We start from the raw sequence: 25996 nt of genomic DNA, 5'->3' as shown, positions 1-25996 counted from the left end.
TAATGTAACATTGGCATCCATACATACTGTGTGACATACCTCTGGCTGAAAACATCTATTAATGGACACAAGATATTTCCTGAGCAGTTTGGTTCTCACAGATGTTTCTTTTCAGACGTCTGTTAATGGACATGTTTTTATAAAATCAGCAGAAAAACATTTCTGATTGCGTACATTCTCACATCTGCAGAAATGGTTTCACAGAAGGACAGTACATGTTTTATAACAAAACATTTTCTTAAACTTCTTAGTAGACTAAACTTTGTTAGAAGTATTTGGTAGGAACTTAAGTTCCGAGGTAACTGGAGAATGGAAAGCCATAAAGCCATTGTCCATATCATTTGTGAAGGAAAAACTTTGCACATTAAATTTGTAAACTACAATCGTACATCTTGTGTGTTATAAAAACAAGAGCTGTGCTTACAATGAAATAGTATTGTGCTGCAAAATATATTTTTTATCAGTGTGAAATTTGGTGCTTTAAACAAGACTACAGATGCAGTCATGCAAACCTCTGTCTCTGATTCAGCAGTAAACAGCCAGCAAGACTTTGTGTCTTAAGAAGACTTTGGTTCCAGTCCAGTCCAGCAAGTTCCAGTACAGCACAGCAACACCTTCAGGAAATTAAAATTTTCACTGACTATGGTAGAAACATGATAATCGAATAAGAGAAAGCTAGCTACATAATTATCTAGGTCTCTTATGACATTATCTGTCTGAAGAGGAGTATCATTTATAATATATGAGGTGGGAACAACCTTTCTTTTAAATGCTGCTGTGCTGAAGGTTTTATCATTTATTTTGAAACCACTTTTGATACACCATGTATGTGCATATTCCATCCCTTGCTGGATCTATTCTGTATCAGTGGGTGAGTGAATAACAGTTTCCAGTTTGCAGTCATCAGCTAATTTGGTCAACCACGCTTCTGTGATAGGTTTACTATGACTTATGTGAATTGTATACAGTTGAAGATTCGAAGGTTGAATCCACGGTTTCCAAGGGGCACTTAATTGAACCGAAATAGGTCGAGCACATATGATCAAGATGCATGGTGCACTCGACTATTTGATAAGTGATGTACTGACAATGTGAAGGAAGATCGCACTTCAGTGAGGAACAGGGAATTAGCCCATTTCCTCACTGTAGTGCGATCTCAGAGTTGGTATAATTAATGTTAGGGTGTGGGGGGGTGCAGGGGGCTTTGCCCCCTGCAAAATAGTAGAATTAATGTACCCGTTGACTGTAGAGTTCAATGGTACATTAATGTGTATAGCAGGAGGTGAGTGATGTCACCTCTTGCTGTCGAATAAATCAAACCACAGTTGTCAATGTATTAATTTTCGCTTTCATTTCCTGTTCGAAATTTCGTATTCAGCATTTTGGGTCAACGTTTTACACAGTCGACCGAAGCTGATACAAAATTTCAGTAGTGTCTGTGATACTGCCTTGGATATCTGCAAATAAATGCCAAATAGGAGAGAGCCCAAAAATGATCCCTGTGGCATCCCACTAGTTAAAAATTTGTATTCTGAGAGGGAATGTGCAAATTTCACATGTTGGGATAAGATTGATAGCCAGTTTGCAATCCAATGGACAGTACAGCAGGGAAGTAAATACTGTGGGAAGAAATAGCCAGGGAATTGTTATGGCTAGGCTTGTATAGGCCCCAGGGCCAATAGCCTAGTACCAACTTACGAACCTATAGGGTTTACATTAAGCTTGTCTAATTTTTCAGTATTGCCAGTATTGGGGGATAGTGTTGAAATCCTACCAGGTCAAGATAAGCAATGTGTACAGAATGACTACCGTCCACAGCCCATGTAACCTTTTCAAAGAAGCTTATTAAGTTCTGGAGACATGATCTGCACTTCAAACCAAACATTTTGGGATCTTGGTCAGTTAAGTAGTTTATATCTGCATAAATGATTTCTGCTATGATGCATGCCATGGATTTGTATATAAGGCTGGTGAGGTTAATGGGTCTATAATACCTGGGTCTGTAGAGGGGCATCAGAAACAAATCCAACAGATAGGCTGTGGTTGAATAGTTTCATAGGGGGGTTTAGGTAGTACATTCTTGAAACTGATGAGAATGTAGTCTGTTATGTTGACTGGATCATAGGTTTATAGGTTCATAGGTGTTTACTAGGTTAATGACTACAAGGGCCTTTTAGCCACAAATCCCAAATCTCTGATATGTTCTGCTACCCTTGATAAGTTTAAGCATGGGCCTGGGAGATGAACCATTTACAGGTTACCTGTGTCCATTAGAGGCATAGGTGCCAAACGAGGGATGAATTTCTGGTTTCCCTTCCAGTTGTCCAAGTTGCACTTGAATTGGGTTAGGGAGGAACTCTGCTTCACATGGATGGGGAGCCTATTCCATAGATGGGTAGTCTGTGGGATACATACCTATCTCTCCAGCAGGTCCTATTTATATTACAGGCAAGGTTTAAGTCTTTAGAATGGGTAATTCTGGTGCTGTTTGTTTTATGGATATGCAGGAGGTCCATCAGAGTGGGGTCTGACAATGCCCTGTATGCCAGGCATAGATCTCCCCTCAAAAGCCTGTAAGAGACAAAATACAGGGAAAGGGCCTTGAAGAGGTCTGCATAGGACGTATTACTTATGCCCAGTATTCTTTTAGTGAGGAACCTCTGTGGCTGTTCCATTTGTTGGATATGCCTGGTTAGGTACTTACCAGTGGGGGCATTGTACTCAGTGATAGGTCTGATCAATGCCAAATACAGTGGAACAATAACTTCCTTGGACTTGGATGCCATACCTTTGTTTATAAGTTGTGCAACATAGAATGATTTCCTCACCACTGTAGACATATGATGATCAAAGGCTAGATTACTATCTATGTGTGTCCCTAAGTCCCTGACTACTGGGTCAACTCTAAAGGGTGTGTTGTCAATATAATAGTTACCAGGGATGGATGACTTCCCAAAGGATACTATTATGAATTTCTTGGCATTTAGTTTTAGTCCATGGCTCTGACACCTGTTGTTTGTCTGTGTCAGCCCCACCTGTAGAACATTTGTGTCAGTGTGAGATTCAATGACAACACCTAATTTGCAATCATCTGCAAATTTAGTCAGCCAGAGACCACTGACATTGGTCTTGATGCCTGAGAAGTAAATGCCAAAAAGGAGCGGTCCAAGGACTGATCCCTGAGGGACTCCAGTTGTGACTGGCCTCTTTGTAGAGGTGGACTACCCAATTCTAATTTCCTGGGTCCTGTCTGTGAGCCATTTGGCTATCCACCGGGTGACATACAGGTGTGTACCCAACCTCTTGAGTTTGTCAACATTGCCAGAGCGAGGTATTGTGTCTAATGCCTTAGCCAGGTCAAGGTAGGCAGTGTGAACAATTTTGCCCTCATCCATTGTTTTGGTGACCTTCTCAAAGAAGTCTACCAGATTAAGTAAGCATGATCTGTCCTTGACAAATCCAAACTGGGTTGGGTCCAGTGTCTGGAGGTTTACTATATCTCTGTTCATCATCTCCATGATAATTATTTCCATGGCTTTACATATAAGACTAGTGAGGCTTATGGGTTTGTAGTTTCCAGGGTCTGTAGATGGCCCAGCTTTGTGCAGAGGGATGACTGTTGGCTTTTGCCATTCATGAGGCACAAAGTCTGTTTGGAGGCTACAGTTAAACAGTAATTCCAGAGGCCCTGATAAGTCATGTTTCATGCTATTTAGAAGGCATCTTGGGATATTGTTTGGGCTCATTGATGCAGTGTTCTTGGTCTCAGAGAGAGCATTAAGGATCTGTTCCCTAGTGCTAGCAGGGGTTGTTATATTTGATGATATTTCTTGAGGGAAGGTTGAGTGGAAGAGAGGAGTAAAGTTGGAGCTGAATTTATCAGCCAGGAGGTTTGCTATATTGTCTGGCTCAGTAAAGGTGGTTCCATTTACAATGAACTCTGTCCACAATTGTGCATTGCCTTTAAGGTTGCAGACATAGCTAAAGAATGCTTTGTGGTTGTCCCACAGAAGTATTATTTTTAGTTTTTGACTGTGATTCTAAGACTTGTTCCAAAGTGATTACAGGTGACACTAAATTGTCATGTATAGTGGGGGAGCAACAGTCTGAGTAGGAGGGGTAAAGTCAGCATTAGTTCTGATCCTTCTTTTCTCAAAATGTATTTCATTATAAAACAGAGAAAAGCAAAAGTAATGAAATATATAAATAAACCAGATGTTTTGCAGGGGGTCTTTGCCCGCCTTTCACCTTCACTTGTGGATTGCTTCATTTTCCCCATTGCAACCAACTAAATATACTAAGTGTCTGAGGTTGTACTACCTCAGAGATTAAGGGAACACTTGGTTTCATAGCACAGTGAAGTATCCATTTATTCGATAGTGTGGCTTCAGAGTTAGCATATTACATAAAACAAGTCAAATATATTTTAAACATACATTTCATAAAAGTATGCATTGCTGTGTTGTACATTATTCATTTCTGCTGTTCACAGTTTACAGTTTCAACATAATTTGATTTACTGGTGGTAGATGTGAAGTGAGACGATTCATAGTTTTACTTCAGTTTTTTCCTGAAAGAATTTTGTGTACTAATTTCATGTGATGACTTTTTCATTCAATCTTTTTAAATAAACAGATTAAATGGTTTAATTGCACTGTGCTCTCTGTATATTTTGCAATTATATTAAAGACAAGAACACTGACTATTGCTCAGAGGTACACATGTACTGTCAGCATGTAAATGCTGCATTTCATACAAAATAATGAGCTAAAGACCGCAAAATTAGAGCTGTCCTTTTTAACATTTCTTCTCTGGACCTTTTCTGTTGTCTGGCGCTTCCTGGTTTCACTGCATATTTTATCCTGTTTTGAATGTTTCCTAGTTTGTCCAGAACCAATTTCATTAGGTTCTGGTGGGATAGAAATACTTGTGTGTGCTACAATGGCAGGTCTTTTAGATTTTGTTAACTAAAAAAATATATTTTGTGGGTTTGAATTATTCTGAGTTATAAAAACAGTTTACTTTAGATGCTAGAACTATCAGTAATTGTGCATTTATTTATTACAGTTTGTTTAACTTAATTTAGAGGTACTTTTGTTACTGGCTGCTGTTCAGCTAGGCCAGTTCCTAGATGAGCACAGTTGCTCATTGGTACTGATACTGTCCACCTGATAGCTTGCATTTTAAGGTGATACTCTCCACCCCCGGTTTGTCCTTCCTCAGGAATTCTGTGGAATCTGCAGCAGTTCAGGGTTGCCTGATGTGAGAATTTCAGGTAGCCTTTATTTTGTTAGGCTAAAAAGACCTGTCCATTTTTTGTTTTTTTGAACTGATCCTTATGCAATGTCATGACCAACATGACTTCATCTCAGGTGTCAAGCTAATAATCTTCTTACAAACTCTGCTGCGTTTCCCTAGTGCAATGACAGTTATGTTCCTAGGTACTTATTAGCCATGCAGTCAAGGAGATGATTGAGAAACCCAGTTGAATTTTCCATTTACCGCATAGCACTGTGTGGTTAAGTGATTTGCTCAGAATCACACAGTTGGCCAATAGAGTACAAAGGATTCAAACTATAGACTCCAGGAAGCAGCAAACTGACAGCTCATAGCCTTACCCATAGCCTGTGTGCTAATTGCTGTGTTTCTTTTGGAAAGAGATGCATAGGACTACTCAAACTCCCTCCCCATATGGTTTACTGGCACTGGCTTGCTACACAGCTGGCATCACTACAATCATAGAGAGACTCCTTGCCACTGCCCTGGCAGGCCATCACAATATTTAGGAAGTACTATTATTTTACCAGGTATATGAGGTGTTTGTAGTATAAAACTGATTACAGAATGTATAAACAGTTTGAATTTCAGAGCTTACTAATGCAATGTGAAGTTAAACAAAGTACATACAACAGCTGAGTTTAGTGTAGAATAGATGTGAATTCAAAACTAATTATTGCTTAAAGGATGATCATTCTTTTCTCTTTTAGGTTGGATTCTGGCACTTTGCTCATGCTTATGTCCGAGGTAGCTGGAGAAATGAGGAAGAGAGCACATTTTCACTACTTGCAAAATCTTGCCATGATATTGACCTCATAAATTACTGGATGGATGGGAAAAGGTTAGACAATGTAGAATGCATCACGTATAGAGTGTCTTGTTTAATCTGTCTTCCTTTACTTGTATTTTCTTCCTTGGATAATGAATAAAAAGGCCATTTTAGGTCAGTCAACCTGCATAATTATCAAACAGAAAAACGGAAGATGTTTTATAACTACATTTGTGTTCAGGTGATTTCTTAAATCTCCTCTTTATAAAGTTTTGTAGTCGGTCTGTCTTACTAGAGGTTGAGTCTTGCAGCTAATACCACAGGAATTAATGTTTTAATTGAGCAACATAGATTTCTCAGCAACAAGTACCATTATGACTATGTCGTAGTTCATGTTGGAGTGAATGACCTGAGACATACCTTACTGAACTATAAGAAGAGAAACATGCTTGAGCTTTCTGAGTATATGTACCAGGCAGGTTATGTCCTTAGTCTTGAGCAGCATACTACCCTCACCTAGGATGATACGACAGTATAAAAAAATATTTGATTTCAATAATGGACTTAGTTTTTGGTGTCATTCAAATGTGATCCAGTTCCTGTAAGCCAGGGAAGCCATGGTCGACAAACCTCACTGCTTTGCCAGAGACAGTTTGCACCTGGCATCTCTAGTCTTTCGGCTGCAGGCAAAGGCTCTTGCCTCCCCCATAGTGCCTTTTTCAGGCAAGGTACTTCCCAACGTGAAATTTGCCAGTCATAACAAAATATGGGTCATGCTGCTAAATGCTAGGAGCTTAAACCAAAAACTGCACACACTGACAGGTTCAGCGCAAACTTCTCCCCCCCCCTTCCCCACCAAAAGGGCAAATATCTATCCCAGCAGAGTACTGCCCCCCTGACATCTCAGATGCTCAGGTAAGAGCCGCCCTCTCCAAAGCAAAAAAACACAGCATCAATGGGACCAGACGGTGTCCCGGGCTGCGTCCTACATGAACTCCAAGAAGAGCTAAACCCAAACATAAAACTACTGTTCAATCTCAGCCTTACTACAGGATATGTACCCAAAGAGTGGAGTACAGCAACAGTGGTCCCTCTCCACAAAGGTGGTGCCTCAACGGATCCTGGAAACTATCGCCCCATAAGCCTGACTAGCTTGGTCTGCAAAGCTATGGAAAGGATCATCATGGACCTCATAAATAAAGATATTGGGGACCTACAGACACTGGATCCTACCCAGTTCGGCTTTGTTAAGGGCAGATCCTGCCTCTTAAACCTGTTCGATTTCTTTGAAACAGTCCCCAAGGCCATTGACGAGGGGAAGGTGGTCCACACAGCCTACATGGACCTCGTAAAAGCCTTCGATACAGTACCCCACTCGGGCATTATAGATAAGCTCACCAGCTTAAATATAAACCCCTATGTCACTAGATGGATTGCAAACTGGCTCAAGGACAGAACCCACATGGTTAGAATTGCTGGAGCCATGTCAGACTCCAAACCAGTTACAAGTGGTGTCCCACAAGGCTCAGTCCTGGGACCTCTCTTGTTCGGTATATATTTCTCGGAGGTACAGGCCAACACGGAAGGACTGTGGCTGACCAAATTTGCAGATGACTGCAAACTGGGCGCCATAATCGACTCTCCAGCTGACACAAGCATCCTCCAAAAGCGCCTCATAGAAACAGACAACTGGTACCAGAGCCATAGCCTCAAGCTAAATGCCAAAAAGTGTATAGTCATCCCCTTTGGCAAAAACAAAGTGCCCACAAATTACCACATAGGTGGTAATCCATTAAGTACAGAAGATGTAATTAGGGACCTGGGGACCCAAGTTGATAGCAATCTCTCATTTGACAACCACATGGCCAAAGTGGTTAGAAGAACATTTTATATAGCCCACCTAATCATGAAGGGATTCACATCTAGATCAGGGGAGGTCATCGTGCCTCTTTACTCATCCCTCATTAGGCCCATAATTGAGTGCAATGCCCCTTTTGGGGATGTGCCTTACCAGACACCTGCAGCAACTGGAAAGACCCCTAAAGTACCTCACCAAGAGGATCAAAGGGCTCAAACAGATGCCATATGCTGCCCGGTTAAAGAAACTCCAGCTCTACTCAGTGGCATACCGCCTGCTCAGAGGCGATCTGTGCCTGACGTATAAAGCCATGTCCAACACGGAATTAATGGACATGCTGCACCTCAGAAAATCCAAATTCCATCGAACTACGCGCTTGAGAGACTTGAACCTCAGCACTGAAATAAATAGGACATGCTGGAGGGACAGATTCATAACCCAGAGGCTCCCTTCACTCTGGAATAAAATCCCAGTCTAGGTTAGGCAGAGTCCCTCATTGACTCTCTTCAAGAGGAATCTTGATGAGTGGATGGGATCGTAGGTTTACCCCGGGTATCCCTTCTGTGTCACTGTTAGACAGAGGCACAGTATACTAACCTAGAAAAAAGGCATAGCAAAATTAATTTAAAATGGGTGGCGAAAGCCAAACACACTCTGGCTAGGCTTATAAATGCCCTAGGGCAGATAGCCTAGTATGAACCCATGGAAGCATGTCTATCACTGGAAGATGTAGATATTTGTGCAGTCTCAGAAACCTGGTTCAAGGCCTCAGAGAGTACCCCGGCCTTGCAAGGCTACAATGCCTTCCACAACTTCAGACCGCAAAATGAATGTGTCAGAACTAAAGGAGGCAGTGTTTCTGTGTGTATTAGAGATAAGTTCACCTCCCGTCTAGTTAGACTGGATAACTCCATGGAGTTACTCCAAGTTCAGGTTATGGAGGGTAAGACCCCCATTCAAGTCATAGCTAGTTATAGATTCCCCCTCCATGGGTCATGACGCACAAGAAGCCTACCTGACCAAACTGGAGACAATCAAATATTACCGAACACTCTGGTTATTGGGGATTTCAATTATCCCACCATCAACTGGGAAACCTATGCTAGCCCTCACTCACTAGTGCAAAAATTCCTTGACTTTAACTCAAATGCCCTTGAGCAAATTGTTCATACTCCAACAAGAGGAACAAACATACTAGATCTTGTCCTCACTAACATGCCAAACAGATGCACTGCTGCAACTGTTGGACCATCATTAGTTAAAACTGACCACAAATCAATCACCTTTCAGCTGGCACTAACACCAGAACTCACAAAGGGTAAAATCAGACAAAAGAACTTCAGCAAGGCAAACTATACCCTCCTAGGTGAAGATATAAATGCATTCCAAGCTCCACCCCAGCTGGAAGTGGTAACTACACTGAAGCTTACACTAAAGCCTGTACAATCACTTGTATAAGTGTATAGACTTGGCTGTACCAGAAAGAATCAAAGCCAGAGCCCCAAGTAAAAACAATCCGCCATGGTGGACATCCAGCATCAGCAAACTTTTAAATACATGCAATAGGTTGCTGTCCAAGAAAACAAAGGCAAGGCTCGAACAATGGAAAAGCACCCTCCTCAGCCTCAACAAGCATATAAGACAACTCGTCAAATCCTCTAAGGGCTGCTTTGAGGAAAAACGTAGCAGGCACAGCCAATGATAACCATAAGGCCGTTACAGCTATGTATGTAGTCTAAAATTTTGGACTCAAGCATGTGCAGAACTAGTGACGAATGTTATCACTCATACTGATCCCACAGAGATAGCAAACCTGCTAATGAATAGTTTTGGCAAAGATTCCACTCCCTTATCCCCTCCAAACTTATCACAAACCTTCTCCAAACTCTCCCCAACCCTACATATCTGTAGAGAAGGTCCTCAAAGTCTTGTCCAAGGCAAAAACACAACCTCTATAGGACCAGATGACATTCCAGGTTGTCTTCTAAGCAGGATAAAACATGAACTAGCATCACTATTAAGTACCATTTTCAATCATAGCCTGTCCACAGGCTTTGTTTCTGTGGAACTGAGAACAGCAACAGTTATTCCCCTCTACAAAGGTGCCCTGGCAGTAGACCTAGGAAATTACAGACCCATAAGCCTGACCAGCCTCATCTGTAAGGCCATAGAACATATTATTATAAACCTCGTAAATAAAGACATATTGTGACCTCGAAACCCTGGATCCTACCCAATTCGGCTTCGTCAAGGGCAGATCCTGCCTGTTAAATTTGATGTATTTCTTCAAAAATGTGACCAGGCCATTAGCAAGGACAAATCTGTGCACACAGCATACCTTGACTTGGCAAAGGCTTTCAGCACAATCCAATACTCAGGCATTACCGATAATCTTAGCAAACTGAATGAAAAACCTTCATTGTAAGATGGATTGCCATCTAGCTCACAAACCGGACACACACTATCAAAGTAGATGACTCCACATCAACCAGCAGACCTGTTGCCAGCAGGGTGCCACAAGGGGTCAGTGCTAGGCCCCCTACTGTTTGGTATATACTTCTCAGAAGTTCAGTTCAAAACTAAGAGGTTGTGGCTGACCAACTTTGTAGATGACTGCAAACTGGGTGCAATTATTGAATCACTAAATGATATCAGTGTACTCCAGGAGGGTCTTATGCAGACCAATGACTGGTATCTTAGTCACAGTCTCAAACTGAATGCAAAGAAATGCATTCCCTTCGGCATAGAGTCCCTTCACACTATCAAATCAACAACAATACCCTAAGTACCCACGAAGTGGTAAGGGACCTGGGACCACAAGTTGATTGCAACCATAACTTCAACCACCATGTAATAAGGAAGGCTTTCTACATATCACACTTGATTAGTAAAGGAATTGCCTCGAGACAAAACAGGTTATAGTCCCTCTATACTCTGCACTAATCCGGCCTATAATTGAGTATAATGCCCAGTTTGGCATGTACCATACAAAGTACCTGCAGCAATTGGAGAGACCTCGGAGGTTTCTAACAAAGAAGATCAAGGGACTCCAGCACATGCCCTACACAGACCAACTAAAATCCCTGTCACTATACTCTGTATTGTACGGACTTCTTAGGGGAGACTTTTGCCTGGCCCACAGAGCAATCTCAGTCCCAAACCTAATGAACTTGCTGCATATCCATAAGTCAAACAGGACTAGGGCTACCTGTTCTAGGGATCTAAATATGGCCTGCAACTTAAATAGGACATGCTGGAGGGACAGATTTATCTCCCAGAAACTGCCGCATCTTTGGAATAGGCTACCAATTCATGTGATGCAGAGCACCTCTATGACACTGTTCAAGAGGAACCTGGATGAGTGGACGGCGCACCGTAAATTCTTACCGGGAATAGCACCCACAACCCTCCTGGACATGGGCTGTCATTACTAAATGCAGTCTTTGATACTGACTGGCATTTCTGTGGTATTACATTGGGATGAAACAGTTAGGCTTCACTTGACCTCTGGGTCAGTAGCCTAGTAATCTCCTATGGTCATCATTAGTCATTTAATTTGCAATTCTTCATATGATAAGTAATCCCCTCACATCAGTCTGTTTACGTTTACATCTTTATGCCTATGAAATTAGGATGACACAGTGGTGCAGTGGTAGCATTGTTGCCTCAAAGCAAGAGGTTCTCCAGTTCAATTCTAGGCTGGAGTGCCTTCTGTGTGGAGTCTGCATGTCCTCCCTGCATTTGTCTATGTTTTCTCTGGGTTCTCCGGTTTCCTCCCACATTACAAAGACATGCGTCTGCAGCATTTCTCCCCAGGCCACTGCTGAAAATTGGCTTCATTCCAAGTCGGACTTTCCTGGTAAACAAATGTTAAATAAATAATGGCTTCATTCCAAGTTGGACTTTCCTGGTAAACAAATGTTAAATAAATAAATGAAAGGGCAAATAGTCATTCTTTTTTCATGCTGCTTTTTCAGTGCACAAGATGAGCATGCTATTCTTGTTTGTCCCAATGACTTTCCTCATGTTTCTGATAGTGTCCTTGATTATTACTATGATGAGCCCTCTCTAGGCCAGTAATTAAGGAGACTGAATCCTCTCCACTGATACTGGAGAGGGCATTCACATGGAATACAAATGGATAGACTCAGTATTTCCAGATGCCGCTGTCTGCACCAAGTACCATTTACCTTGAGAGCACATGGGGAACGCAATCAGCCTAGGGTCTGAGTTTCTATATCAGTCTCCCTCCAGGTCCCCAGTAAGACTTCCCACTGGTATAGCTAGAGAGTTAAGTCCTCAGCTGAGTTCCAACCCAAGTCCTCCAGGACCCTCTTTGTGAAACCAGTGCTTCGTGTCCCTGCTCCAAGTAGCTGACACACACATACATGCGCACACACACACACTGTGAGATTTGATTTTTCACACACACACATACCTGAAAAAGGCTGGTACAGATTTACCTGCTGTGCCCCCTTCTGCCCAGAGTATAAGGTAGCTATCACTGCCACCAGACACTCCACAAACAGCTACTCTAAGGCCCTTAACAAAGGGTGTCCAATTATACTGTGTAATATTAATACTAATACAAATGGTAGTAGTTCACCAAGACAGCTAGGCCTTCTGTAGTGGCCCACACAGTGTCACCAAATAAATATAAGCACTCTCAAAGGTTAAATGCTTTCTAAAAGGACCAGTCACAGTAAAAGCTTTAAATATATTTAATAGTAAATAATAAAAGAACATGAAAATACTGTATATATATATATATATATATATATATATATATATATATATATATATATACAGTAAACCACAGAGTTCAAAATCACAGGAAATATTGAAAATAACATTGATGGACAGACTCAGACAAATAAAGAAAACAATATATAAACTGAGCTTCACTATATTTCCTTGACTGAATCTAGGATATTTACTCTCCCCTACTTACTTAACAGAGCAAGGCAGATGATGTGGTAAATGACCCTTCTTGTTGTTAGGCCCAAGACAGAATTTTGAATACTGACAGATTCTCACTGTAATATCTAAAACATAATTTCCAAGATGGCTGGCAGAATGACCTCATCTGGTCACCTGACTTTAGGTTTGCACAGTATCCCCTTTTAAAGCTGAGCCAGGAATTTAGCATAGATGGCTACAATATACATCTAAATGTTTATGGCAGTGCCATGGAACCATGAAACAGTTACAGTACTTCCAAAAATTGGAAGAGCTTTCCCCAAAAGACAAAAAAACTCCATCAGTCTCAACAAGCAACTCAGGGGATTAATCAAGTCCACTAAAGCCAACTTCAAGACAAATATAGTATCCCAAGCTAAGGATAACCATAAGGCATTTTCAGTTATATATGCAACCTTAAATGGAACACCCAACATTGTGCTGAACTGATAGTAAATGGAATTTCCTATGTAGAACCAGGGATATAGCAAGTTCAGATCAATAAATTTAGCTTCAATTTCACCCTGTATCACCCCCCAACTATCACTAAAGTACAAGTCCTCACTGCATGTTCCAGAGCTAAAAACACTGCATCAGTGGGTCCTGATAATATCCATGGATGCCTTCTAAATAGTTTGAAACATGATATATAAGGCCACTACAATTTCTGCTGAACTACAGCCTCCAGACATGCTTCATCCCCTAAGGAATCTAGGACTGCACCAGTCACCCCTATACACAAAGGCAGACCATCGACAGATCCAGGGAACTACATACCCATACGTTTTACTAGTCTTATACGCAAAGCCATGGAAAGAATTATCTTACACCTGATAAAGACATAGGAAATCTTCAAACACTGGATCCATCCCAGTTTGGTTTTATCAGTGCCAGGTCATGCCTACTAAACCTGGTAGACTTCTTTGAAAAGGTCACTATAGCCATGGACGAGACCAAAATGTAAATACAGCCTACATTGATTTGGTAAAGGTATTTGATACAATATCTCACTAGAGTATTATAGACAAACTCACAAATTTACGCATAATCTTCAAACACTGGATCCATCCCAGTTTGGTTTTATCAGTGCCAGGTCATGCCTACTAAACCTGGTAGACTTCTTTGAAAAGGTCACTATAGCCATGGACGAGACCAAAATGTAAATACAGCCTACATTGATTTGGTAAAGGTATTTGATACAATATCTCACTAGAGTATTATAGACAAATTCACAAATTTGCGCATAAATCCCTACGTCACCCGCTGGATAGCCAAATGGGACACAGATAGGACACGTAGTTAGGGTCGGAAAATCCACCTCCACCAAGAGGCCTGTTAATGGTGATGTCCCACAGTGCTCAGTACTGGGACCTCAACCTCTCTTGTTTGGAATACACTTCTCTGATGTCAAGGCAAATGGAGCATTGTCTGACCAAATTTGCTTATGATTGCAAGTAGGGTGCAACCACTGAATCCTCCAAAGATGTAGATATCCTCCAGGAGGGTCTAACACAAGTGGTGCCTGAACCATGTTCTAAATCTCAATGCAAAAAATGCATAATTATACCGACTACACCTGCAAATTACAACCTTGATAATATGCCCCTTAGAGTACACCCAGTGGTAAGGGACTTAAGAACTCAGGCTGTCAGTGATCTGAACTTTGATCACCACATGTCCATGGGAGTAGTAAAATCCTTCAATGTGGCACAGCTTTTAAGTAAGGGCTTGACATCCAAATCTAAAGAGATCATAGTCCCACTATACTTGGCCCTCATTAGACCAGAAATCTAGTACAATGCATCCTTCTGGCACACTGAAGACGGTCTGTTTTTTCCGTTCCCAGTCGGTGAGTACTAAGTAAGAGGCCTGGTTCAGACAGCAGCACTGCTTTCTGCTGTCTTTTGTCACTGTTTCAACATTTTCGGTGGATATATTATATTTTGGAATAAAATGACAATGGATTATCATGGATCATTGTACATTGTGGATTTATGCATCTTATGAATCAAGCGCTTTTTTATGGCATTGAGTTTATAGTGCTGGATTACATGTGGAGTGTTTGTTGTTATCCGTTTGCACTGTTTTCTGGGGCATGCACCATAACTGTTGGAAATATATGTGTGTGTGTGTGTGTGTGTGTGTGTGTGTGTGTGTGTGTGTATATATATATATATATATATATATATATATATATATATATATATGTGTGTGTGTGTGTGTGTGTATATATATATATATATATATATATATATATATATATATATATATATATGCATGGGTCTACTTTGTTTCATTGAAAATTCATTTCACTGAATTTGAATTCATCCTGACCAAATTGCTGAAAGCTCAAATTACTGAAAATTCATTTCACTGAAGTGAAGTACTGGCACTGTGTTGAGTACTGTAAGGCAAGTAAAAAGTATCTGCTCTTTTCCCCACTGTAGTGCAATCCTGGACTTAGTATTTATAGTAGGGGGGGGGGCACAGCCCTCCACCTAGTATGGTTTTATATTATACTTCACCGAAAGATTCAAAACAATACATTTTAAACCATAGACATAAATTCTTACAACACCAATGACTAACTCTTTCTAAAAGACAAAATATACCCAAACTAAGTGGGGGGGCTACCCCCCACCTCCCAATGTGGCTGTTCCCACCCCCTAACATAAATGAAACAAAATAGACACACATATATATATATATATATATATATATATATATATATATATATATATATATCTATGTATGCATATATGTGTGTATGCATATATATATATATATATATATATATATATGTATATATAGGAGAGAGGAAGAGAGATAAATAAATATATATATATATATATATATATATATATATATATATATATATATATATGTGTGTGTATATATATATATATATATATATATATATATATATATATATATGGATCTACTTCATATGGATGACATTTCAGAATGTCACCATTCATATAGCCGAGACCATATGATCGACATTTGAAATGACGACCATAGAAGAAAAAATAAAAACCACAAAAAAAATTACCTTCATGCTGCTAGCAGGGGGGCTGTGCCCCCCACAACCCCCGGAACCCCACAGAACTATTGAGACAAGATGCAAAATCAACCAGAGGAGCCTACTTTTCAAATTTTGACAAATGCAGCAGTTTGAAGAAACTCTGTGGACCCATATAGTAATTGCTGTTAATATTTTTTTTAATTTGATTATTCACAGCCATTTTTCTAGGCATGTCTGACTTTGGTAATGTGTCTCTGTTTGGTGCTTCAGATTACCTGTTTGTTGCTTCTTCAATTTTGTTTTTCTTGTATATCTTTTTTTATGTTTCTTAAGGAGTTTGGCGTATTTTCTGGCTTGCTATTTTGTTTTGGAGAGGAACATTTTGATCAGGAGTCTCTGACACGTAACTCCTTTATACCTATTACTGAAAGGAAAAAACTAAATGAAAAACCTAGCCAAGCTAGATTTTCCAATGTGTGATTCCTTAAAGCCTCTTGTATTAGAGGTAACATGGGATATATGCATATGACCCCTTAAGGATATCGTGTTTCACTGTTGCAGTCATCACACTTGGGTTATCTGCCTGCAGGTAGCTCTCAGTCAGCCCGAATACCAGAGACTTAGTATTTCTGCATCGGTTGCTGTTGCTCCAGGACTGATGTCAGGTCATCAGGGGTATAAAAACAGGCAGCCAACACCAGTACATCAGTCTTTCTTGCTGAGGAGCCCGAAGCAGACACAGTTCGCATGAATGCTGGTCAGCCGCTACCTGAGTTTTCGTTTCTGAATTGAATCATCCTGAAGTCTTTTAAAGCTAAGTACCCCACTGGGGATCCTTTTTTCTTGCTCTAACCAATGTCAGAAAAAGTTAACAATTGTCTCGCCTGTGGAAAGCAAATACCACACCGATATTTCCATTCTTACTGCATCACCTATTTAGGCCCAGACCACGATGTACCTTGCTGTCGGTTTTGTGCTTTGTTCAATGCCCGAACTATTCGTCGTCGGCCCCTTATTGTCGCTAAATACTTTTGCTCTCAATCTCCATCTTCCGAAATGGCTTTGGTAAGTCATCCAACTACTGATTTTCCGTAAAAACATAAGGATAAAGATGGAGACAGACCGTGCAGGCCCAAAACTGCTGACGAAGCTTCTGTTCAGCTAGTCGCCAGTTCGCCGGTACTCAGTGAAGTGCTTTCACAGCTCCTGATGCCCGCTTCAATAGATTCGCAGGACGGTACCGAGAACCATTTGGAGTCCGGTATGCCATGAGACTCTTCTATGACTATGGAACCTACGGATCTCTCTACCTTGGAGGGGTCCGGAGCCACTGTGCAGGCACTGGTATCTGAGGAAGTTCTTCGCACTACCAATATTCGACACAAACCGACTACTTCTTTCATGTCTTCAGTTCTGTCTAAAATTACCGAGTTTCTAAGGCCAAGAGTACGAGTTACACCTAAAAAAACGACGACCCAAACTCAAGCACCTGCTTCCTTGCCACAACATCAAATACTTAAATTGGCAGAAGACCTGATTATGCTGATTAGGGGAAGCCAGCCTTCCTCTGCTAAGAGAAAAAAGAGACTTGCCCCAGCAGCTTTAACAGACCAAGAGTCCGATGACTGAGGCTTCTGAATATGAAGACATGCCTTTATCTGCTTATGAGGATTCAGATGCAGAGGAATCCATTCCGTCTACTTCTCCTCCAGAGGATTTTTCTTTTGGTGAAACCTTACATACTTTAAGAGAGCATTTCCATTGGGAATGCCAAGACTATCCTCAGTCCAAAAAGAGACTCAGAGAATGTTTAGATTTGCCACAACATAGACCTTTAGCAATACCCCCAGTTCTGGATATTGTGGATGATGTCTTTATGGAATCCAGTCTAACTACTGATACTTTACCCCCTGTTCCTAGGAAACTAGACAGGTACTACCGAGTTCCTGACTCACAAATTTATTTTCAAAAATCCTACTGCTGACCCAGAGGTCATCTCCCAGGGGCCTAAAGGTATAAAAGCAACTACAGCTAAGAATCCCACCGCTTCGGACAGGGATGCCAGAGCTTTAGACAGATGCGGTAAAAAAGTATACACCTCTGCAACTATTGCCATTAGGGCATTGAATTGCCAGTGTCACATACTGAAGTACCATCAACATATTATGGAACTTATTAAGCAAAAATTAGCTACCTTTACTGACTGTGCAGAAAATAAAGAATTACAAGAGCTTATGCAATCTGCAAGCCAAGTCAGCAAGCATACTTTGCAATGTGTCTTTGATTCCCTGGAAGCATCTTGCTGGGCAGCAGTCACTGGTTTTGTACTGAGAAGGCATGCTTGGCTTAAGGAGCAGACCTTGCCAGACCATGTCAAATCAAAATTACTAGACGCTTCTTTGAACAAGGACAATCTGTTTGGCACCAAAGCACCAAAGTAGAAGAGGTTCTTAAAATGATGGAAGAAAAAGCTAAATCTGTGCAGACAGTCAAAGATTTCTTGCAAGTACAGATTCCAAGATTCAGTAGGCATTGCCTCTCAAAGCATTGGTCCTTTCCAGCCCCCTCAAGGCCTTCCCAAACTAGACCCAGGGGAAACAGACCCCCCAGACTACAGTCTCAGGGTATGCAAAGATCTAATCAATGGAGTGCTTCCACTTCAAAAACAGGGAGTGCTAAGCCACCCCCTTACGGAAAGAATTCACAATGACTTCTCAACTCCACTCCTCACCTCTGCCCAACTGCCCGTGCCCCTAGGAGGAAAACTTGCTCATCATGCAAAAAACTGGACTTCCATCACCAAAGACCAATGGGTCCTCAACATTGTATCCCAGGGGTACAAATTTTACTTCCACTCACTGCCAACCCCAAAAGGGTTCCCAGATCTTCCTCCAAACCAGTGAGCAGAGGCGCAAAACCAAGTTCAGTCACTGCTTTCCATAAAGGCAGTTCAGCCTGTTCCTGCAGAGCAGATAGGCCTAGGGTTCTATTCCAGACTTTTCCTGATACCCAGAAAAGAGGGCACTTGGCACCCAATCCTAGACCTATCCATTCTAAACATTTTCCTGGTGGTACCAAAATTCAAAATGCTCACCCTTCAGCAGCTTCTTTCTATGCTGGCCAAAGATGCCTTGTTAGCCACACCAGACCTAAAAGAAGCCTATCTGCACATCCATCAGGGGCTCATGCAGGAAATACCTACGCTTCAGGGCAGGATCTATGCATTATCAGTTCTCTGCACTTCCCTTTGGCTTATCCACTGCTCCCAGAGTATTCACAAAATGCCTGGCTCCAGCCATTGCTACTGCAGACAGCGAAAAATTCAAATTTACCCGTACTTGGATGACTGCCTGATTCAGGCAGACAGTCAGGAAATATTGTTGCAGCACCTGACATTTGTAAAGAACATTCTAATCTCCTTGGGGTACACTAGCAATGAAAAGAAATCAAAACTAGTCCCCAGTCAAAAAATTGTATTCCTGGGAGCAAGCTTGGACACAGCATCCCAGATGGCATTCCTTACTCCAGAAAAACAAGCCCATCTGACAGGCTACTTCACTCTAATGGCCTCCAGAACCCAGCTATCCACAAGGAAAATCCTGCAGGCCCTAGGGTTCATGGCCTCTCGCATCTTAGTAATTCCATATGCCAGACTGCATATGAGGAAAATTCAATGGTACTTAAAAAGCCTTTGGGCCAACATTCTCAGGACCTGGAAACTGTCATTTCTATCATACCTTGTCTAAGGACAGAGTTTCTTTGGTGGGCAGCAGCATGCAACCACAGCAGGGAACTTCCCTTTACTCAACCCCACGCTTCCCAGACCCTAACCACAGATGTGTCAGACTATGCCTGGGGGGCACACCTGGACGACAAGTGCATTCAGGGCCACTGGAGCCCAAGTCAAATTCATCTGCACATCAACCAAAAAGAGATGCTAGCTGTTCAGCACACTGTAACAGTTTTCAGATCCCTACTCTCAGCAGGACCCCTGCTAATAAAAACAGACAACAGCACAGTTATGCGGTACGTCAACAAGCAGGGGGGAACCCACTCTTACCCACTCTGCAGGAACACGGCCTTGGACATGCAGGTCCATCTGCAAGCTCAGTTCCTGCCAGACAAACAAAACTCACTGGCAGACGACTTAAGCATAAATCTCCTAGACCCACACAAGTTGCACTTTAGAGCCCAGCTCCTTCAGCCTTCTAATCTAGAAATGGGGGACCCCAGAGGGTGGACCTCTTTGACTCCCCCTACAATCACCAGCTCAGCAAATTCTGCACCAGGACACCTCACGGCAGGGCCTGGAAAGTGGATGCCCTATCCTTCAAGTCAGAAAACCTCTCAATCTATGCATTTCCCCCTGCCCCTTTTCTCAAGAATATTACTCAAGATAAGACAGGACAGACCAAGGACAATCCTGATTGCCCCAGACTGGCCATGCCAGCACTGGTACCCACTACTGCGCAGCCCGTCACCGGTGCCACCCTGGCACCTACCCCAGAGCCCAACCCTCCTCACTCATCAAGGGGGACAGATCTTGCAGCCGCAACTGCAAACCCTGAATCTTGCAGCCTGGGTTATTCCTTGAATCCCCCCCCCCAGTGACCAGCCTAAGCAAGCAGGTGCTAGACGTCATTCTTAAAGCCAGAAGACCCAGTATAAGGAAATTCTATGCTGATAAGTGAAAAAGGTATTGCTCCTGGATTCAATCTAAAGGAGAAGATACAGCACTGCCCTCCCTACCTCTAATCCTGGATTATCTAGCAGATCTACTCCACAGAGGCCTTTCCTTCTCCTCCATTAAGATCCATGTCTCTGCCATCTCGGCACATTACAACACTGAGCCACCTCTCTTCTCTCACCCTCTCATCAAACAGTTCCTGAGAGGGGCAAACAACTTAAGGCCACCAAGGAGAGCACCCACCCCTGCTTGGGACCTTAACTCTGTACTGGAAAAGCTCACGCTACCCCCCTTTGAGCCTGCAGCATCAGCAGAGTTAAAATTCCTCTCTTGGAAAACAGACTTGTTTCTGCCCATCACGTTAGCTAGAAGAGTGTCTGAGCTACAAGCACTGATGGCTGTGGAACTCTTCATTATTTTTCATGCTGACAGGTTCTCCCTCAGGACTAATACTTCCCTTATGCCTAAAGTGGTGTCCAGTGTGGCCTTCAACCAATCTATCCATTTGCCAGTCTTCTTCCCTAATCCTCAAAATAAAGGGGAAAGGATCCTGCACTCCTTGGATGTGCACAGACAGCTCAGATTCTATCTGGATAGGACTAAGCCCTTCAGGAAATCTGACCAGTTACTACTCAGTTTTGCACCAGGGGCAGAGGACAAGGCCATTTCAAAACAGACAATTTCCAAATGGTAGCACACTGTATCCATTTCCGCTACAAACACCATGGGAAACCAACCCCTGAAGGGGTCAGAACACATTCCACTAGGGCAACTTCTACCTCTACAGCATGCCTGAGGAGAGTCCCTACCAGGGACATTCTGGAAGCTGCTACCTGGAGTTCTGTACACACATTCACCAAGCATTTCCAGCTGCCTATCTTTTCCAAATCCAGGGCGGGTTTTGCAACAGCAGTCCTGCAGGGCATACTAGCCAGCCTAAACTCTTCTTGACTGCCTCCACCCCTTCTTCAGCTTTGGAAATCAACCCAAGTGTGATAACTGCAACAGTGAAACATGAAGAACATAGTAAAGTTGTGTACACTTACCATAAATGTAGATGTTCAAGTGTGTTCACTGTTGCAATCCTGGTTTCCCTCCCTGCAGTCCCCTTCTCTCTCTCTCTCTTCTCTCTGTGTATATTACTCTCCCCTTACAGGGGTATTAGTATTTACTTTTTACTGGTGGTGAGTTTCCCACCATAGCTTACTTCCCTATTGGGGAGCTCCTGACATAATGGGGCAAGAAAAATTGATGTAATGGCATTAGCTGCCTGTTTTTATACCCCCTGACGACCTGACATCAGCCCTGGAGCGACAGCAATTGACACATAAATACTAAGTCTCTGGTAGTCAGGCCGACTGAGGGCTACCTGCAGGCAGATAACCCAAGTGTGATGACTGCAACAGTGAATACACTTGAACATCTGCATTTATGGTAAGTGTTACACAACTGTACTTTCTGAATGCTCATGACTTTTTTCCTTTTAAGTCTATTATGGACAAATTCAGGCCAATATAGCCAACCCCCCCCCCCCCCCCCGCAGCTGTGGACATGCATGTTTCAACCTTCTTATGGACTTATCAGCACAGTATAAGTGGATTGTTTGGCTAACATTTGCAAGTACAAGGTTGTCGTACCCAGCTGATGTCCATAACCATTAGGGTGTCTGTAAAATATTTGAACTAACTAACTAAAACAATGAGTAACAAGGTCACACATTAAAAACAATCAGTAAAAACCAAAAGAAAAACCCAGCCAAGCTTGATTTTCCACTGTTTGATTCATTAAAACCTCTTGTATTAGTGGTAACATGTGATATATGCACATGACCCCTTATGGACATCAGCTGTTTCAACTATGTGACAGTTCTGAATGCCCATGACTTTTGTTTTACTTTTTAAGTCTGTTATGGACAAATTCAGTCCATAAGAAGGCTGAAACATGCATGTCCATAGCTTGTGGGGTTTGACTTTATTGCCCTGAATTTGTCCATAACAGACTTAAAAAGGAAAAAAAGTCATGGGCATTCAGAGCTGCCATATAGCTGAAACACCTGACGTCTTTAAGGGGTTACCGCTAATACAAGAGGTTTTAAGGAATCACCCAGTGGAAAAATCTAGCTTGGCTTGGTTTTTATTTTATTTTTTATAGTTTGTTTTTTCTGTGTGACCTTGTTACTTATTGTTTTAATTTATTAATGAAAGGAATGAAAACAATAAAATTATGTTATCCAACTACAAGGAAAGCTCTGATTCCAGTGGAGCTTCATTCTTGAGCTCCTTCCTGAGGTTGACCCCCTTGAGCTCAAGGGTTAAATTTTTGTCTGAGAATCTAAGGACAGAGAGAAAGATATTGACAAGGAGCACAGGAAAAAGTAGAAGTTAGGCATTTCTAGAGATCTGACAAGGATAGATGTGAAAAACCCAGAGATGTCTCTCCAGCTCCTAGTCTCAAAAATGTAATGGCAGAGGATAGTTCTTGTGTTCCTCCCTCTTCTGCAATTTCTAAACTGTCAGTTCCCATTGTTTCAGAGCATTCTTATTAAAACAAGCATTATTTCTTCTTTGGCTGTTGTTGAAGTAAGAAAAAAAATCTTACTCCTTCTAAGCCTTCATTTCAGAACTCTTACAGGTCTTATCAAAGTATTTCTCTTCATCTAGACATTAATTATCAGAATATAGTAGAGGTGTTCGTAATGTACCAGCCAATGATGTCTCAAGGTCCTCCCCTGTGGTAGCAGGAATGGACAAGGGCCCTTTTTCCTTGTAGCATTTTTCATTTCATGCTTCCTGGTTCTCCTCTTCAGACCTCTTACAGGCTCCAGTTCCAGTGATACTGAACAATGACCAATAGATGCAGGCATTGGCTTCCATAGGAGCAATGGCTGTGATTCTGCTCTCAGGCTCAGGCTGAGCTATCATTGTTGGAGCCCTAAATGTCTGTCTTACCAATGCAGTGTTGCTGTTGTTGTTTTTGTTAACAGCCATATTAAATTATCACTTAGAACATAAACACACATAAATTAATAAAAAAGAAAACAAACCATATTAACATGTCATATTCATTCATTATACATTACGTATACTTTTTATTTTAAAAAATTGCTTACCCCAACGTTACATAATTTTCTCAATTCCTGCTTTCTATTAAACCTCTCTCCTCATCCTAGACATTATTCTGCATGTATTGTTCCCATAAATTTAGTTTATTTCTATGTAATTTGCTTATTCCCTTTTCTAAAAGTTCCATCTTTAGTTCTTTTATGTCTTTAAAATATTCAGTACTTCAACAAGAGCTGGTATAGCTTAATGCTACTGTTGTTCAGGAAGTCACTGATCCTTCTTCTCAGGCTCAGCTTATCTGTCTTATTGGCCATAATTTTATAGGTGCTATCACTGATTTCATCAAGACTGGTCTTCTAGCTTTTGGGGTCAAACGTCAGCATCAGCCTTGTGGTGAAGCTGGTGGCTGGCCCCAGTGGTCAGCATTGAGCCATCAGGATTGTGATTGAGACGTCAGTTTTCTTGTATCGAGTTTATTCCCAATGTATTTTAGCCTCATCCACTTGGAAACAAACCCATCAACCCAAGGGATGGTTACAGTCTCAGCTGTGATGTAAATTTTGCAGAGCTGACTACATTTGCCACCCTCAGACTCTATACAGACTTTGACCTCCACTCAAGACATACTTATGTTGATGATTCTGACTATCAACTCATCTGTCTCATTAGGGTAGAGGAAATAGTGGTTTCCAGCAAGATAGCTGTTACAGGTGTAGTACAGTACACTCTTTTTCCTCAGTCTTGGATTAGGCCAGGTCTAGGACTTTTGGGAGGTGCAGATACCAAAAAATAGATAAAATAAAATTGACATGATCTCTTGTAAAGAGTCTCTTACACCAGACTTTGATGTAGATGAGGAGATTGATTCCTCACCATTCCTCTGGGTGACCTCAAGTCCAGGAAGGTTCTGGAGATGATGAGAATAAGAGGAAGATGGCGAACTGACCCCAAATCTTCATTGCATTCTGTAGGAAGTTATCCATACTCCTGACCTTCTTCCTGGGTGATCTCACCAGTTGACAAGATGGCACTGCTGTTGATTAGGGTAACATTAAAAATCTCGGATGTCCAGAGGAGGGCAGACAAGTTCCTCTGGTCTCCTAAAGTCTGGATCTGTTGGACTGAGCCCTCAGATCAGATTCCATTCTTGCAGCAGTCCTTAAAAAGGCTCCAGCTCCACGAAGTCCAGCTACCATCCCCCAGATAAAGATTCCTTGGCAGTGGATAAATTTTTAGAAAAAATTTTATGCATCTTCCACGTCCACTGTGAGGTCAGTGAACTATTAGTTTTATGTCGCATTTCCAGTAGGAGCTGGCTGATGAAATGAATGAGTCAGTGGAAAAAAATGCCTGATGGAGAGTTGAAGATCAGTTTGCAGTTTTATGTGGCATCCATGCCATAATAGCATACCTAACCATATATCTGTTTCATAATTTTGTGGATGGCACAGGTAGATCAGCAGATGCCTGCATAAACCTTAATCACCATGCTTGGTTGCATGCTAAGGATTTCACAAAGTATGCCAAAATGACCTTTTGCTATGCTTTTTTCAATGGGTTAGTACTTTTTAGGCCTGGCAGTTAAGGGTGAGCTAGAGAAAATAGGAAATGAGGTCAAGGACTTTGTGAATCATTACTGGAGAATTGAAAACCTCTTAATGCCCATTTTTTAGAACACAAAGTCTATGTCATTTTTAGTTTTAAGGTGACCAATGGTAGAAACATCATTGAAGTTCTGGGCAAGACTGCCATGGAAATTATTTTTATTTTATTTTACATTTGTTAACCAGGGGTGTTTGACTGAGCCGAAAAGGCCCTTTTTCAGCAGAGGCCCCAGGAGAAAAGCTCCACAAAGAAAAATTATAGATGCATTTAGTTATTTAGACATGATCATTATACACACAAATTACAAGAGACGTGTTTTTACAGTGGTATGCGGCACATAAACAGTTACAGTGGAGAGAACAAAAAAAATATATTAATTTTAAAAATAAAGGTAATTAATAGATTTGTGGTGTACAGCTGAAATTTGGAACATAGGTAGAATACATACATAGTTCTCAGGTACAGTACATACATTGTAGATTAGCCAATGTTTGTCAGTAAGATTGAAAACTATTATCAAGTGCTCTAGATTTAGTATGTATATGTTATCTGCCTTCACTAGCCTGGGGAGCAATCATGGCACTGCCAACTTTGCTTGAGATATTGCCTGATGGGTCTTTAAAGGAGGCTTTGGATGATGTGTTTTGAATGCTAGTAGGGACAGAGTTCCATTTTTTAGCCACTGAACTACTATATAGTGCATCTCCAAAGCTATTGCAGCTGTTGTTGACTTCTAGTAGTAGTTTGCTTGATG

The 25996-nt window shown here is 41.6% G+C and overlaps 1 protein-coding gene across 1 annotated transcript in view; it reads left to right on the top strand.

The window, feature by feature from the left end:
* The first annotated feature begins 5357 nt into the window (after positions 1-5357).
* Positions 5358-25996, top strand: part of LOC122795000 — a 1473143-nt gene continuing 1452504 nt past the window's right edge. The window contains exons 1-2 of the mRNA XM_044063587.1: positions 5358-5372; positions 5988-6118. Coding sequence (XP_043919522.1) covers positions 5358-5372; positions 5988-6118 — 146 coding nt within the window. The remainder of the gene's footprint in view (positions 5373-5987; positions 6119-25996) is intronic.

This window comes from Protopterus annectens, chromosome 2.part1 (genome assembly GCF_019279795.1).
Source record: "Protopterus annectens isolate FY-2018-M chromosome 2.part1, PAN1.0, whole genome shotgun sequence".
NCBI lineage: Eukaryota > Metazoa > Chordata > Ceratodontiformes > Protopteridae > Protopterus > Protopterus annectens.
This window is presented reverse-complemented; position numbering and strand designations above follow the sequence as displayed.